The 18,331-nt window shown below is 35.0% G+C and overlaps 1 protein-coding gene across 1 annotated transcript; it reads right to left on the bottom strand.

Moving 5' to 3' along the window:
* Positions 1-104: 104 nt before the first annotated feature.
* LOC134259287 (intermembrane lipid transfer protein VPS13A-like) lies at positions 105-17,424 on the bottom strand (the record flags this gene model as incomplete). The annotated part of the gene is made up of 18 exons (XM_062741891.1): positions 105-179; positions 664-747; positions 1,350-1,491; positions 2,385-2,502; positions 4,778-4,865; positions 6,421-6,499; positions 7,451-7,603; positions 7,880-7,938; positions 8,159-8,360; positions 10,977-11,054; positions 11,346-11,413; positions 12,042-12,142; positions 12,547-12,655; positions 13,118-13,180; positions 13,442-13,616; positions 14,619-14,725; positions 15,660-15,790; positions 17,370-17,424. Coding segments are annotated over 18 exons (1,887 nt in total), but the record flags the coding sequence as incomplete, so codon positions are not given.
* Between the last annotated feature and the right edge of the window lie 907 nt (positions 17,425-18,331).

The raw sequence follows: 18,331 nt of genomic DNA, 5'->3' as shown, positions 1-18,331 counted from the left end.
TAATTATTGCTCGCTTTTGCAAAGTCAACACATAGAAATCCTTTACATATTTTTGAATGAGAAATGATTTTAAAAAAACTTAATTTTTAGTTATCTCCCTTTACCTGTTTGATCTCAAACTTCATCTCCATCATGGTTCTGTTGACTATTTCCTGTGGGCGGGGAGACTTCAGATTCTCCTATCAATCAAAAAATTATAACCAATCATGTTCTTTACCAGAAGTTAAAAACAAAATAAAGGAGGATATATGGTTGGATGATGTTTCATTGTTCAATATGAACAGCAAAGGCACTCAATTGATCAAAATGTTGCATTGGAGTTACATGGTATAAGGTCTCTGTGACGGAACATAATCATATCTTCTAAATTAGCAAATGGAGAAAATCTCTGAATAAAATTATCTGAAAGGGTTTAAACAGAAATGACATTAACTTTTTTTCTTGCAGTTGTACAGATAATACCCTACTTAAGTAAATATTTCACGCCAATGTCAGAAATTTCCCTGTTTCTTGTAGTAGTGTATAATTAAATTGCAAATTAAACTTTGTGTTGATTAGTTTGACACAAAAGCCTGTTTTTTGTGATTTAATATCACTTTTATACCATGTTTCCGTGATAAGGTTAATTATTTTTACTCAATCACTCCCGTAGATAATATTTACCATTTCCGCCAGTTCTGCTGACACATCCACCACTTTCTTCATTAACTGGTTCTCGTTAATGTCCAGAGGTACGTCAAGGGCATCCTGGGATTCAAAACACGCGCGTTAAACAGATAAATAACATGAAATGACCCAATCACATAATTCCAAGAAAACAATTAAAGTTCATATCGTAAATTATATATATCATCAATAAACAAATGAAACGTTAACTATTCACTATTATCAGGCTATGATATCTTGAAAAAGATGTCACTTATTTTTTGACATTATGTTTAAGTCTAATGTAACTTTTTGGAAACATGCATTTTGATTGCCTTGTCGTTTTTTCTATGTTTTCTTAAACGTACTTTAAAAATTTACGATTTACAGTCCTTTGTTTAGTACTTTTTATGCAATTTACAGCTGTTTTATAGTACTTTAACAGTACTTTGATTTACAGTACTGTATTTAGTACTTTTTATGTGATTTACAGTAGTTTTATAGTGCTTTGTTTTACAGTAGTTTGATTTACAGTGCTTTGTTTTACAGTAGTTTGATTTACAGTGCTTTGTTTTACAGTACTTTGATTTACAGTGCTTTGTTTTATAGTACTTTGATTTACAGTGCTTTGTTAGTACTTTATATGAGATTTACAGTTGTTTTATAGTACATAGTTTTATAGTACTTTGTTTTATAGTACTCACTGCAAACAATTCCTCCTCCTCCAGTCCCACTGCTTCCTCTCCCTCCGGTAGGGGGATACTCTGGGCTAACTGGAGAATCTCCTGTAACCTCAGGTCAGACAGGCTGAGGCTCAGCAGGGGGAGATCCCCAGAGACCTTGATCCTGTGATAAAAACAGAAAACTTATATATAGTAACAGACAGGCTGAGGCTCAACTGGGGGAGATCCCCAGACACCTTGATCCTGTGATAAAAACAGAAAACTTATATATAGTAACAGACAGGCTGAGGCTCAGCAAGGGGAGATCTCCAGACACCTTGATCCTGTGATAAAAACAGAAAACTTATATATAGTAACAGACAGGCTGAGGCTCAACAGGGGGAGATCTCCAGAAACCTTAATCCTGTAATAAAAATAGAAAACTTATATATAGTAACAGACAGGCTGAGGCTCAATAGGGGGAGATCTCCAGAGACCTTGATCCTGTAATAAAAATAGAAAACTTATAACAGAGGCTCAACAGGGGGAGATCTCCAGAGACCTTAATCCTGTGATAAAAATAGAGAAGTTATATATACATGTAGTAACAGACAGTCAGACAGACTGAGGCTGAACAGGGGGAGATCTCCAGAGACCTTAATCATGTGATAAAAATAGAGAAATTATAATTAATGACCATCAGAGAGACCGAGGCTCAGCAGGGGAAATCACCAGAAACCTTTATCCTGTGATAAAAATAGAAAACTTATAATTTTAGTAAAAGACATTAAGACAGACCAAGGTTCAGCAAGGGGGGGAGGTCATTGGAAACATTTATTCTGTGATAAAAATATAAGGTAAATGTAGGTCAGAATGACTGAAGCTCAGCAAGGGCAGATCATCAGAAATATAAACTATTTGTGTTAAAAACAGAGGTATCAAAGTCTTGTTATAGACTTAGGTTCAACAGGGGGTTCTTCACTAATCCTTATACAGCAAAAATAATAGAGATATCAAAATCTTGAAGTAGTAACAATGTCAACTTAAGGTCGTAAAACAGTGATATAAAGAGCTTACTTTGCCATTCGTCGATCATTGTCAAACATGCTCTTCTGTAGGAGGAGGTTGATAGAGATGGGGTGTAGGACATGCTGAGGGGACTTTTCAGCTGATCTGACGGAATTCCAGTCCTCTCCTGGACAAAAATAGACAGTTTTTTTTTACTTTTGAATAGAGTGGAAATTTTAGCGAGTCGCAAATTCAGCGATCTGTCTTTAAAATATGGTACTTTATTTTTAACAAGAAGTAATTTTAGCGCTTTTAAAATGCTCACTAAAGAAGCTTCTACAATTTAAACAAAGTTTATTCTTAGAAACATTTAATTTTAGTGATCTTAGAACCCTCCCTAATAATGCTAAAATTAAATCCTCACTAAATATTCTGCTTATACGGTACAACCCAGATAAACACTAAAAATATAGAATACAAACTTTTACAGAGAAAAGTGTTGAAGAATTTTCATCAATATCAAATTTACCAATGAAAGAGAATTTAATATACAGTGGACCCTCATTTATCCGGACGCTTTGGTTCTCAGTCAAATTGTCCGGATATGTGAAGCATGCGGATATCTGAATCACCAGTTAAACAAGACAAAATAACATTTAAAAAATTTGTTCCGATGAAAAATCGTCCGGATACTGAAGCATCCGGATATCTGGCGTCCGGATATCTGAAGGTCCACTGTAATCTTGGAAAGTTGAGTTTTGCATTAAAGAAAACAAGAGGCCCATGGGCCACATCGCTCACCTGAGAAGCTTTGACCATTCTGTTCTTTACCAGATTTCCCCCTTGTTATACATAATGCATCCCCACCCTACCCCACTGATCATAATTTAGACATTTTGAAATCTACACTAACCCAAGATCCTTTCATGGGCACATATGTTTCAGCTTTTTTGGCCCAGTGGTTCCTGAGAAGAAGATTTTCAAATTTTTTTTCTATATATTTCTATGTAAAACTTTGATTCCCTATAATGGCACTGCCCTTCCCCCGGGGGTCATGATTCCTATAATTTAGAATTTACACTACCCTAGAATGCTTCTATATATATAAGCTTCACTTTTTCTGGCCCAGTGGTTCTTGAGAAGAAGATTTTCAAAGATTTTTCCTATATATTTCTATATAAAAATTGTATTCCCCATTGTGGCCCCGCCCTTCATCCGGGGGTCATTATTTGAACAATTTAGAATCTACATTATACCAGGATGCTTCCACATAAGTTTCAGCTTTTCTGGCCCAGTGGTTCTTGAGAAGAAGATTTTCAAAGATTTTTCCTATATATTTCTATGTAAAACTTTGATACCCCATTGTGGCCCCGCCCTTCCCCCGGGGGTCATGATTTGAACAATTTAGAATCTACACTACCCCAGGGTACTTCCACCTAAGTTTCAGCTTTACTGGCCCAGTGGTTCTTGAGAAGAAGATTTTCAAAGATTTTTCCTATATATTTCTATAAAAAACTTTGATTCCCCATTGTAGCCCCACCCTTCCCCCAGGGGTCATTATTTTAACAATTTAGAATCTACATTATACCAAGATGCTTCCACATAAGTTTCAGCTTTTCTGGCCCAGTGGTTCTTGAGAAGAAGATTTTCAACGATTTTTCCAATATATATTTCTATGTAAAACTTTGATTCCCCATTGTGGCCCCTCCCTTCTCCCGGGGGTCATGATGTGAACAATTTAGAATCTACATTATACCAAGATGCTTCCACATAAGTTTCAGCTTTTCTGGCCCAGTGGTTCTTGAGAAGAAGATTTTCAAAGATTTTTCCTATATATTTCTATATAAAACTTTGATTCCCCATTGTGGCCCCGCCCTTCTCCCGGGGGTCATGATGTGAACAATTTAGAATCTACATTATACCAAGATGCTTCCACATAAGTTTCAGCTTTTCTGGCCCAGTGGTTCTTGAGAAGAAGATTTTCAAAGATTTTTCCTATATATTTCTATATAAAACTTTGATTCCCCATTGTGGCCCCGCCCTTCCCCCGGGGGTCATGATTTGAACAATTTAGAATCTACACTACCCCAGGATGCTTCCACATAAGTTTCAGCTTTTCTGGCCCAGTGGTTCTTGAGAAGAAGATTTTTTAATGACCCAACCCTATTTTTGTCTTTTCTTGATTATCTCCCCTTGCGAGGGGATATGTCCCTTCATTTTAACAATTTAAATTTCCCTTCACCCAGGGATGCTTTGTACCAAGTTTGGTCAAAATTGGCCCAGTGGTTCTTGAGAAGAAGTCGAAAATGTGAAAAGTTTACAGACGCACAGACAGACAGACGGACAGACGGACGGACAGACGGACGGACGACGGACAAAATGTGATCAGAAAAGCTCACTTGAGCCTTCGGCTCAGGTGAGCTAAAAAAAGTTACTGACCAAATTCATTAAGTTCTTCTTACCTGGTTTTGCGAATAATATTTGAATCTGATCCAACTTGATTTTGAAGTTGTCGTACGCCCTGGACATCATGTCTTCTACAGCTAAGGACTAGAAAACACACAGTACAGCTTTAGACAGAAATAAGAGTACCAGGATATGATACTATTCTGTGTCTGGGATTAGGGCAGCAATATTCATAGGTCTATATACTATCCAGGGAGAAATAAGTAGACAGGGGATGTTCAGTTCTCCATGGTAACTGATCCCACTTCTGCTCCAACATTTGTATTGTTTGATGGACTTTTGAGTTTGAATACTCTTCATAATCTCCATATATTTCATATTATAGTATACCAGTGGTTCAAAAGATATTGGTTTGGTTAAAAATTTCATTTGGGAGATATTTTTTTCAAAACAACTGACAAGGGACTAGTTATTCAGATCACTAAAGGCAAGATCTAGGATAAGATAAAATCCAGATGGACAAGTTTCACTGTAATCTATTATTGTCATCAAAATACTTAATATTTCCTGTAAAACAAAACATATAATTAGTGTTACAGCTTACAGTGTTGAATATTGTTAATAATATGCTGACATTGGGCAGCTAGTTATTAATTAAGTATACACTTATCCACTAATCTCATTCAGAATTCTATTTTCAATGAAAATTTCACACTGCATATCTAATTCTGTAGTCTTCATTGTCAAATTACTAGTTTGTAAAGCAGAAATTTTGAATTTATGAGAAAAAAAGAAAAATATGTAGAACTAAGTACCATGTGATATTTATAGTATTACACCAATATTCCCTCTCATAAAGAGAGAGGAAATTAAATCACAAGGTCTTTATAAAAATCTAAATTATTCCAGAAAAAAAAGAAAATAGAGAATTACAGTATTTTTAAAAAAAATCATGCAAAAAAGAAGTTGAAATAAAAAAAACTATAATTATTAAAATAGGAGAGTCTATCCTGCACTTTATCCCCATCTATAACACCATAAAATTCTGTCCATTGTTAAACAAATCTGAGAAAACCATAACATTGTAGATCAGTAGATTTCTTTTTTAAAAAAAATATATGTAAAAAATAAAATAATTCATTCAATAATTAGGGAAATATTTCCATCCAACAAGTTTTTCTGAACCAAGGTAACCTTGTACCCCAAAGATGTATTCTAAAGGAAGTAAAAAAGTATAGAGACAGAAGAAATGCAGTGGGTTCCAGGAGGACATTGTATTTCTAGCTTTTTTTATGTTCAGGCAGGAACCCACTGTTTCTAAGTAAAATAGTGTAAACTAAACTACCATCTTTGGATCAAAAACTTTTTGTGCTGCTTTCCAACCCATTTGCTGAATGAAAATTATAATTTATTTATATTGTACTGATAGAAGGTACACAATTTATCTAATAATTAAACGAAAATGAATGTTTAAAAAAAATAGTCATGAACACACAATAAATCTTTTTCTTTAATATATAATCTTTTTTAAATCTCCTGTTTGCACATAATGAACTAAATTGTCCTTTTGTTTGAAACTGAGTTACAATAATTCCACAAAATCTACATCAATAATTTCTATCAGTGTGAAAGGTTCCAATAATAAATATCTAAATAATCATAATAATTATAAATGCCTTGTGTTTGTTACTATAAATACCTTGCTGTCTCCAACTTTATTTTTCTCACTATTGACCTTCAAATTTCCAAGGTCAAGGACAAGAATGTTTACAGCACCCCTGGAAAAATAAGAGAAAATATATCATTCATTTACAAATTTCTTCGGGATTTGATTTTAAAACAGAAGTTTTTGAAATAATTATTTCTTAAAAACAAAAATCTCCGTATCAAAACATCTTTGAAATAATGTATTGCTTGCCCTCTCCCAACTCAGAGCAAAATATTTGGGTCGATAGGTAGCTTTTTTTCAGAAAATTTCCATGTCTGTTAATTGGATAATAGGAATGAAAAGAAAAAAAACTGTGTCCTGAAATGTAAAAAGAGTTTTCAGTTGGGCCATTTTTAGTCAGTGGGTCGGGAGAGGACAACCAAACCATTTTTAAACATGTCCTCACTTACTTTTTATAGTATCCCTCGAGTGGTATAATGACGTGGAATGGCTTGAGGTCCACTCGTATGTCTGTGTACTTGTGTTGTTATTGTACATAATTACTTTTTATAGTATCCCTCGTGTGGTATAATACTTACTTTTTATAGTATCCCCATATGATATAATACTTACTTTTTAAAGTATCCCCTGTGTGGTATAATGACGTGGAATGGCTTGAGGTCCACTCGTATGTCTGTGTACTTGTGTTGTTATTGTACATAATTACTTTTTATAGTATCCCTCGTGTGGTATAATACTTACTTTTTATAGTATCCCCATGTGATATAATACTTACTTTTTATAGTATCCCCCGTGTGGTATAATGACATGGGACGGCTTGAGGTCCACTCGTATGTCCGTGTACTTGTGTTGTTATTGTACATACTTACTTTTTATAGTATCCCCCATGTGGTATAATGACATGAGACGGTTTGAAGTCGACTCGTATGTCCGTGTACTTGTGTTGTTATTTGTACATACTTACTTTTTAAAGTATCCCCCGTGTGGTATAATGACGTGGGACGGCTTGAGGTCCACTCGTATGTCCGTGTACTTGTGTTGTTCTATTGTACATACTTACTTTTTATAGTATCCCCCGTGTGGTATAATGACATGGGACGGCTTGAGGTCCACTCGTATGTCTGTATACTTGTGTTGTTCTATTGCGTGCTTCAGTCCTGTCGCAGACTGCTCTTTGATGTCCTCAAACTTCGCCATAGCAGCTCTCGACAACCTGCAGAAAATAGCAATGCTAATTAATAACTGTATCTAGCAGCTTGCAAAAATCTACCCAAAATGTCAAGTTTGTTAATAATTATATGTAGAATGATAGCAGCTCACTACAACCTAGAGAAAATGTAGACTTAATAAAAAGTCAAATCTAGAATGAAGCCTTAAAACAATGTTATGGTGCAAATGAATAATATTCATTGAAATGAGAAATATGTGTGAGAAGTACATTAAAATGGTAAAACTTGTGGATAAAAGTTGTTTGACAGTTTATACTTACTGCTTAAGGTAGACCTCCTTTGGTGGTTTGAAAAAGTCTGCCATGTTGTTGATAGAAATCTGCATTAAATTTGTTTAATACATAGAATATATCTTATGATGAGTAACTTTTTCCAATCAAATTAAACAATCCAAAATCTATTTATAAAAAAAGAAATTCTGACATCAAGCTAACTGCAAAGCTAACTAATATGTGGATCAAAAATGTTGCCATTAAAAGTTTTCACTTTAATTTTTCTTTAAATTATAAAAGGGAGGTAACTGTAGATTACAAACTCACTGCATCATAAATGATCTGTAACGGTCGGGCATCCAGAACGACCCTGGTGTCACAGCTACGGTCCAGCGGATTCGTCTCAAAGTTAAAGTTCAGCAGGGAGTACACCACCTTCTTATCCTCGTTTAAGGACACCACTATTTTGGGAGTGCTGCCCCCTTGTGGTGAACCGGCCACTATGAATCTATCTATCTTCCCTTCCACCCTGTAAATATTTAGTTAATTAAAACAAAAGAGAAAAACAAATAAAACCCTTTATTTCCTATCTAGCTTGTAACATGAGCTTTGATTGGTTACAAAGTCGGGTGTAAATATCCGTGCACCCGATTTGAGCAGGTGTAGCATAATATTTTGATACCACAATATATTGAACCCGGGTTCAATATATCGCATACTATTTTGAACCCGGGTTCACTTTTTCGCTGCAATATATTGACCCCCCCTATAAAATATTGAACCCCCACCTTTTTCATTCAAAAGGGAAGGGGCTCAAAATATTATGGCCATAAAATATTGACTCCCCCTGCCCTTTTAATTTTATAAGGAGGGGTTCAAAATATATGGCCATAAAATATTGAGTCCCCCTGCTCTTTTAGGTTTAGCCCCCCTGCCCAATTCATTAAGAGGGAGGGGGGTTCAAATTGTTATGGCCATAAAATATTGAGTCCCCCTGACCTTCTTAATTATGAGGGTGGGGGGTTCAAAATATTATGGCCATAAAATATCGACTCCCCCTGCCCTTTTAATTTATGAAGAGGGGGGGTTCAAAATATTATGGCCATAAAATATTGAGTCCCCCTGCCCTTTTAATTTATGAAGGAGGGGGGTTCAAAATATTATGGCCATAAAAAATCAACTCCCCTTGCCCTTTTAATTTATGAAGGAGGGGGGTTCAAAATATTATGGCCATAAAATATTGACTCCCCCTGACAGAGGGACTCAATATTTTATGGCCATAATATTTTGAACCCCCACCCACTAAACTTAAAAGGGTAGGGGGGACTCAATATTTTAGGGCCATAATATTTTGAACCCCCCTCCCTATAAAATTAAAAGGGCAGGGGGACTCAATATTTTATGGCCATAATATTTTGAACCCCCTCCCTCTAAACTTAAAAGAACAGGGGGACTCAATATTTTATGGCCATAATATTTTGAACCCCCTCCTTCATAAGTTATATGGGCATGGGGGACTCAATATTTCATGGCCATAATATTTTGAACCCCCCTCCCTCTTAAATTAAAAGGGCAGGGGACTCGATAATTTATGGCCATAATATTTTGAACCCCCTGTTTCATAAATCAAAAGGGGGACTCAATATTTTATGGCCATAATATTTTGAACCCCCCTCCTTATAAAATTAAAAGGGCAGGGGGACTCAATATTTTATGGCCATAATATTTTAACCCCCTCCCTCTTAATGAAAAGGGCAGGGGGACTCAATATTTTATGGCCATAATATTTTGAACCCCCTCCCTCTAAACTTAAAAGAACAGGGGGACTCAATATTTTATGGCCATAATATTTTGAACCCCCCTCCGACATAAATCAAAAGGGCAGGGGGACTCAATATTTTATGGCCATAATATTTTGAACCCCCCTCCCTCTAAACTTAAAAGAACAGGGGGACTCAATATTTTATGGCCATAACAATTTGAACCCCCCTCCCTCTTAATGAAAAGGGCAGGGGGTCTAAACCTAAAAGAGCAGGGGGACTCAATATTTTATGGCCATAATATTTTGAACCCCCCTTCTTATAAAATTAAAAGGGGAGGGGGACTCAATATTTAATGGCCATAATATTTTAAAACCTCTTCCCTCTTAATGAAAAGGGTAGGGGGAGTCAATATTTTATGGCCATAATATTTTGAACCCCCTCCCTCTAAACTTAAAAGAACAAGGGGAATCAATATTTTATGGCCATAATATTTTAAACCCCCCTCCCTATAAAATTTAAAGGGCAGGGAGACTCAATATTTTATGGCCATAACAATTTGAACCCCCCTCCGTCTTAATGAAAAGGGCAGGGGGACTCAATATTTTATGGCCATAATATTTTGAACCCCCTCCCTCTAAACCTAAAAGAGCAGGGGGACTTGCTATTTTATGGCCATAATATTTTGAACCCCGGGTTCAATATTTTATAGGGGGGTTCAATTTTTTGCTGCGATATTTTGAACCCAGGTTCAAAATATCGCGGGGTTAAATATATTATATGACACCGGGTGTAAATAAAACGTGACGTCACAATGCATACATTGTTGTACGTAGTTATCTAGTCGATAGATTGAGACACACTCTGATGTTTTCAAAGCATTTTTATGGGTACAAAGAAAATAAATTCGTTATCCAGGTCCAGTCAAGGGTGTACGGGGATTTACTCCGGGTTATATTCCATACACCCTTCGGCCTCAGGGTGTATGGAATAAAACGTGGGATAAATCCCCGTACACTCTTGACTGGACCTGGATAACTAATAACATATACATGTACTTCCCTAGTGCATTTGATTAGATAACTTTTGATACATATTGCACCATGCTATCCTTTAGATTTTGACCTACACTTGGATTACTTAATTGAGTTGGTAACTTTTGATAGATACTGTATTGCACTATCTGCTGGCCTTTGACCCATACTTACATTTTTAGAGTAGATAACTTTTAATGCATACTGTATTGCACTATCCGCTGGCCTTTGACATATACTCGCATTACTTACTTTGAGTAGATAACTTTGATACTTACTGTATTGCACTATCTACTGACCTTTGAACAAAACATGCATACATAATTTGAATAGGTAACTTTTAATACGTACTGTATTGCACTATCCGCTGGCCTTTGACCTACACTTGCATACACGTCTCTCAACTGCAGTTTAAGAATCTGTGGCTCCCTGAAATTTAAAGTCACTAAGTTAACAAAAACAGTAAATATATGATTTTTTTTTCAATAATCTTTGATGCATACTGCTCACAATTACATTAAGAGAAAAGTAGTTTTAATGACACCACATGTTTCATTCAAATGCAATGCAAGAAATACACTGTATGAACAAAGATGTTTATGTTTGATTCATTTTAAATTTTGTTGGATGAGGCTTTTCTTTTAGGACTATAAATAGAGAAAATTACACATGAAAAGAACTTTTAAAGAACTTGTCAATGACTTTGAAATGGCCCCTTACTTCTTTGACTCGTCATTGAGAGTCACAGACAAACCACTCAGCTTGGTTACCAGTCTCACTGCTACGTACTAGCAAAAAAAAAAAAAAAAAAAAATTTATTGACCGAATTCAAGGGCAACGTGTTTTGTCGGACCCAAGAACCAAACTGTCTGCCTGAGGTCGTTAAGCTGAAGGCAGTCAGTTTGGTTCGAGGGTCGACAAAACGCATTTTGCCCGAGAACTCTGTCAATAAATGTTTTGTTATACATGTACCTTTAATTTTAATATTTTTTTTTTTTGCATACAAGTATTTTAATCTGTATTTCATGATGTAACCTCAGATTCGTCACTTTTAAACACCAATGAATGAAAATGAGATAATGCTCTACCCATTCTGTGACGCAAGTCTCATCGACCGGTCCAACATCTCACTAAGCAGTCCAACATCAATTTTTTTATGCCCGCTCAGCAAAACATTAGATATGTTGGACTTTTTTATGCAAAGATTTGTATAGGAACAATTTTTTAAAGGTATAACAACATGTGCATATTTATATGAAACATATAACTTTCCTATAATTTGTTGTTTACACTTTTTCAAAAGATGTTTTATCACTTTATTCCATGATTCTTCCTACACTTTATCTGATATTTTTTTTAACACTTTCATCAATTGATTTTTTAAGGCTTCATCAGATGGTCTGAGATCACACCCACCTCTCGGGGTAAGGTCGGATCCGCCTCGTTCTCTTGGTAACCAATGGCCTGGTAAAGCTTGGCTTTCTCTTTCTCATTAAACTCATCTTGAAACTGTTCCTCTAAAAACAATATAGGGAGATCATTTATAGAATTATTAAAAGCAAACACCTCTACACAATGCATTTCTATGGAACTAAAATACCAAAGAACATACTTTAAATATATCTTGTATGAGTTTTAATTGAAATTTTTTTGATAATCTATTAAAAGCAACATTTTCTTCTGAACTCTTTGAAGTGAAATTTATATCATGATCTATTTATAGTAACATTATCTTTTTTAGTAACATTTATTGATAATCTATTTATAGTAACATTTATTAATGTCTATTTATAGTAACATTACCTTTTTTTGTAACATTGATTGATGCTCTATTTATAGTGACATTTATTAATGTCTATTTATAGTAACACAATCAATCTATTTATAGTAACACAATCAATCTATTTATAGATATACTCACTGATGTCTTTCTCCTCCTTGTCTTCCTTCTTTTTCTTCTTTCCACCAAACAACCCCCCGAACCACCCTCCTGATTTCTCCTCCTCCTTCTTCGCCCCGAGCTTAGCTGCCTGTGGAGACACATTTATCATTGCTTGAGGCCACAACATGATAATGTCATTTATCATTACCTGATGTTTTATTCATAAAAAGATTTATTGATGATTATTTTTAGACCCACCCCCTCCCCAATTTTTCCTCCTCTTTCTTAGCCACGAGTTTGGCTGCCTGTGAAGACACATGTATCATTGCTTGAGGCCACAGCATTTATTAAGTTGTTTATTAGAATAACACATAAAACAAGATTAATCCTATAATGAAAAATTTTAAAAGTCTCTTTGTTTTTGTGGTTATAGGGAGATCCAGAAATTCATCTCATTCCGCAATATGACATTTTTTAAAAGTTTATGAGGAATGTGACCTTCTTCTAATCATAATGACACCTTTCACTAATTTTGCCTGTGTTAGAAATTACTAGATAGAATTATCTTGTCTGAATGTTTTCTTTAAAACTTGTCAAAAAATTATCTCACCTCGACCTCCGCCTGTCCTCTCATCAGAGTGATAGAAAACACGTCCAGAAACTTCTCATATTCCTGGTCAACAGAAAATTATTAGTGAAAATATCGTCCCTAAAAAACTACTAAAATGTGAAAACACGTTCAGAAACTTCTCATATTCTTCGTAAACAGAAAATGATTTGCAAGAATATCATCCCCAAATAACTACTAAAAAGTACTGGTTCCCCTCTCATAATGTAAAACATAACTGATCGTTAAACAGTGTAAACAGAGTAACTAGTTAGATCTGTCTGAGTTGTACATCCTTTGCCCCACTTTTAAGATTGGATAACATACCTCTATTTCTCTTTGTATATCCTTTGACACACTTTTAGGATTGGCTAACCTCTTGGTGTACATGTCTCTGTACTTCTTCATGGCGACACGGTGCTTCATGATGTGATCCCAGGAAAACATGCGGCGCCGTCTACGAACTTTCTCTTCCAGGACACTGTCCCGAGCAAAGTGCCACCTATAATCAAACAATCTTTTTATAATAGGCACAAAATCAATGAAAAATAATGGAAAAGTAGCTTTTACAGTAAAACTCGGTTATAGCGAAGTCCTGGGGACCTGTGAATTTAATTCATTATATCCGTAATTCGTTATATCCGTCTAACGAATTTGTATCACAATTATAGAGAATTCGCACTCTGCATGTTTTCTTTCAAGTATTTCTACCAACTATGTAAGTGAAGCAAATATTACAAAACATATCTTCGATACCTAAGTTTTTCTTATGAATTGATTTTATATACAAATGCTTAAAGGAAATAAAGTAAGTTAAATTTATCATTTTTTTATAATCTTTGAAAAATCGTTATAAAAGATGTAAATTTCATTATATTTAACATCAATGGGACTAAAAATCAGTTCGCTATATCCGTATATCCGTAAGTTCGTTATAACCGTAAAATTTTACAAGGATTTGTTAAGAATTTTGCCGGGGACCCAGAAAAACTTCGCTATATCCGTGAATTCGCTATATCCGTGTTCGTACTAAATACTAAACGATTTTTACTGTATATGCATAAAAGAAACAAAAATTGCAAGCAGCCTTAGCTTGAGATTATTTTTTTATAAATGAGGGAATCCTGATCAAAAAATTATTGGTCACAGATTGATCTCCTAGTTTTCTTCATGGAAAAAAAAGTGTCATGTAGATCATACAAGAGCTGCTTATCCTCTGAGATTTTTTCTGCATACTGTAGATCACTTAATTTTCGCGACACCTTATTTTCGCGAGTTAGTCATTGACTCTTTATTAGCGAGACAAAATTTTCACGAATTGTTCTCATTGCTCTATAGAATCTTAAGGAATTCTATTTTACGCGAGAATGAAATTTTCACGAGCATACCGTCTCGCGTAATTACGCGAAAATAAAGTTCTCACGAATTTAAAGTGATTTACAGTACATACCATGTTTTAACGTGTTTATGGAGTGGGACATTGGGGGGGTATTTCTATACGTACCATGTTTTGGCGTTTTTATGGAGTGGAACATTAGGGCGATATTTCCTATAAACACTCATCAGGTACATTCTCTCTGCAGACTCCAGCATCTCTAGGACATCATTGTACTGAAAAACACAACACACTGACAGTCTTTTTATGGTGAAATACACTGTACAGTAGTATAGTGTAATACTGATGGTGAGGAGTTAAATGTAAACTTCCTCTTACAAAAAGCATCAAGTGAGTACAGCTTAAAGCCAATTTTGGAAGTCAAATATACTGATTTATATTTAGAACAAAATTCCCATTCTCGTAATATCCACCACCTTGTATGATATACAGGGAAATTTTTGCCCCCGTTTTTTATTCACCCTTTTCATCCTGTTCAAAGTTGGGCAAATTTAATATGAAACAAATTCAGAGAATAAAATCTGTGAGCCAATGCTCACTAGTAATACCCCTGCTCTGATGTAAATAAGCACTATCATGTTAATATACACAAGTTCAATTACAGGCAGATGCACAGAAAAATATGAAGTTGACATCAGATTCATATCAAAATTGATCCCACCATATGGCATGCCTCAGCAAAGAGTGTAATAAAATTTCAAGCATCTGCTATGAATAGCTAATGAGAAAACTGTGACGAAAATCTGTTGTGTATGAAACGGACAGACACACAGACAAACAGGAAGTTGACATCTGATTTGAACAAAAATGTATCCCATCCATATGGCATGCCTCAGAGAAGATTGTGTTAAAATTTCAAGCATCTACGATGAGTAGTTGCTGAGAAAACTGCAACGAAAATTTGTTTCGGACAGACACACGTACACACAGCTACATGGACACACAGACACACAGAAAGACGTACAGACAGACAGACACACAAGGGTAAAACAGTATACCCCCCTCTCCTTCGGAGCGGGGGTATAATAACATAATTTCGAACCATGACTGGGCAAATTAAAATGGGGCAAAATTGTTAGCAAATGTAAAAGGGCAAAACTAACATGGGGCAAAATAACCCTGTATACAGTAATTATGAGAACAACCTACCTGTCGTTTGGACAGTCCGATTCCGATCTCATCAAACACGACCGTGAGGAATGCCTTAGGGGAGGTGAAGTTAGCCAACTCGGGCTTCATGTTCAGTTTGAGATGAGCCACAGAAGAGATGGGCTTAATTACTGAAATAATAATCAAAGTACTGAGAGGACTGAAGTGATTGCTAATTAATCATCAAAGTACTGAGAAGACTGGAATGATTATTAATTAATCATCAAAGTACTGAGAAGACTGGAATGATTATTAATTAATCATCAAAGTACTGAGAAGACTGGAATGATTACTGAAACTGAGAGAACTGGAATACAATCAAAGTACTGAGACAAATGAGATGATTACCATGATTCAGTGCTCCAAGTTGCGACTAAAATGGTCGCATTTGCGACCAAAAAATTGATTTTGCGACTAGAAATGAAAACACAATCGCATTTTCGCGACTGAGAAAATTTGGGCTGGAAACGTCCAACTTTTAAGATCGGGATTGAGATTTCATTTGTAAAGATTCTTTATCAAGAAAATGTTTGAAGACATATACTTAAATACACTTTACAAAGCGTGGCATGGACGTAGATCACGTAATGTTATGACAGCATGGCATGCTGTACAAAGTTTGATAGAATCTGAACCAGAGACGTGGACAAATAATGTTCCTGATAGAATGGCATCCAAACTTCGTACACTTTTTAAGATCCGACCTTGTTATTGAAGCATTTGATCAATATGTTGCATATCAAAATGAATCATGATTGTATTATCATGCAAATACAGAGTGTTTTGGCGGCATTTATAATGACTGTGTAATTTGTAGGCACGTAGTAGTAAGTAAACATGACAAACAGCAGGCAAAGTCCTGTCTCAACAGCTGTCAAGCTTGTATTTTCATTTGATAAAATTTTATTTCTGTAATCAGATTACTTGTGTTCTTCTTTACAACATGTATTCAATAAAATATTTCATTCAACCTAGCAAATTTTTATAGTCACAGTAATAAGTAATCTATGATACAATAAAGACATAATACATATCATTATTTAAATTTTCAAGTTTTATTCACAAAATGTTTTTTTTATGGCGAGTGAAATATTTGATTATGGCGACCAAAAATTCTGAAATGGCGACCAAAAAAATTTTTAGGTCGCCATTTTGCGACCTGAGAGCAAGTGTGACTTGGAGCACTGTGATTACTGAAAAAATTATCAAAATATTGAGAGGATTGGAATGATTGCTAATTAATCATCAAAGTACTGAGAAGACTGGAATTTTTACTGAAACTGATAGGACTGGAATGGCAACTAAATATAATTAATGTACTGAGAGGACTGTAATAATGATTACATGCAATGAGTGTACTGAGAGGACTGGGATGTTACTGAAATAAAAATACTGAAAGGACAGGCATGGTAACTTAAATATAATCTAAATAAAAATACTGAAAGGACAGGCATGGTAACTTAAATATAATCTAAGTACTGAGAGGACTTGTATGATAACTAAATACAATCGAACAATACAAATCTGTTAACAAGGTATAAGACACAGACTGCTAGAAATGGTGAAGATGGGATCAGATTCCTAGGAAGTTTATTTTATAGACGTGCAGAATTTTCCTTATTTACAGACCCCAGGGTAACCTAAATATGATTCTCATTGCTCACAAGACATGTGTGGTGACCTACATACAATGTATTAAATGAGACTCACAGAACTGGTGTGTTGTCGCCTTATCTTTTCCAGGAATCTCTCTCCCAAGCTTCTCCTGAAATCAGAATGAAACAAATTCCTCAAACAGCAATCAGTAATAGGTCCATACTGCAACTATAGACCAATTATAACTTGTGTCATCTTTTATTCACAATTTCAGTTTGAAATTAAACCATGACTGAGGAAATTTTTCTACATTCTAAAACAAAGTTATTGGTTAAAGTAGGTCATGGAACTTGCAGATATTTCTTGCACATGAAAAATAGTTGATTTACTGACAGTTTTTTAAGTTAAATTATGATGCAGACACGTAGTTATGTTTTGTGGTTCCCACATAACCCTTTGAATCAACAAATTCTGAATAACTGTAATTAGATATCATTCACAATAATTTTCACTTCTGGACCGAACATTTGAGACAAAGAGGTAGAGCCACTTTGGGCTTAATTTGGCCCTGGGAATTTCTGAAAATTCAAAACCGATCAGTTTAGGTTGCAAATACAGTATTTATCACTTGGACTGTTGGTGACCACGTATCTATTAATTGTGACGTCATTTCACGTCTAGTCAGTGCATTATGACGTCATAAAATGCGTCATTTTCCTCATATACCGTAAATTCCTTTGAAAATGACCTAAAGTTGAAGCGTTTTTTCAATATTTCATATAGAGCACAACCTCCGATCCAAAATATGCGAAAACATAATGAAAGGTCTATTTCTGAAGATCAAAAAACATGTTTTATTTTTTGGATCGTGGGCTGTGCTCATATTTTAATTCTTTGCTGAAGGTAGTCAAATACGCATATTTTCTGCAAATTTCAAGAACATTACAATTTCTCAAAGCCTGTTTTCAAATATTTTGATTCTCAAAACAAAATTTCATTATAGAGCATGAAAGCACCAAGTGTCTACTTTATTTTGATATATGGAAATGGAAAGAAGGTGATACTTAATTAATTGA

This window comes from Saccostrea cucullata, unplaced genomic scaffold (genome assembly GCF_032062105.1).
Source record: "Saccostrea cucullata isolate Sc308-1 unplaced genomic scaffold, CSIRO_AGI_Scuc_v1 ctg19154, whole genome shotgun sequence".
Lineage (NCBI taxonomy): Eukaryota > Metazoa > Mollusca > Bivalvia > Ostreida > Ostreidae > Saccostrea > Saccostrea cuccullata.
The sequence above is the reverse complement of the archived record's forward strand: the minus strand, read 5'-3'. Positions and strand labels throughout refer to the sequence as shown.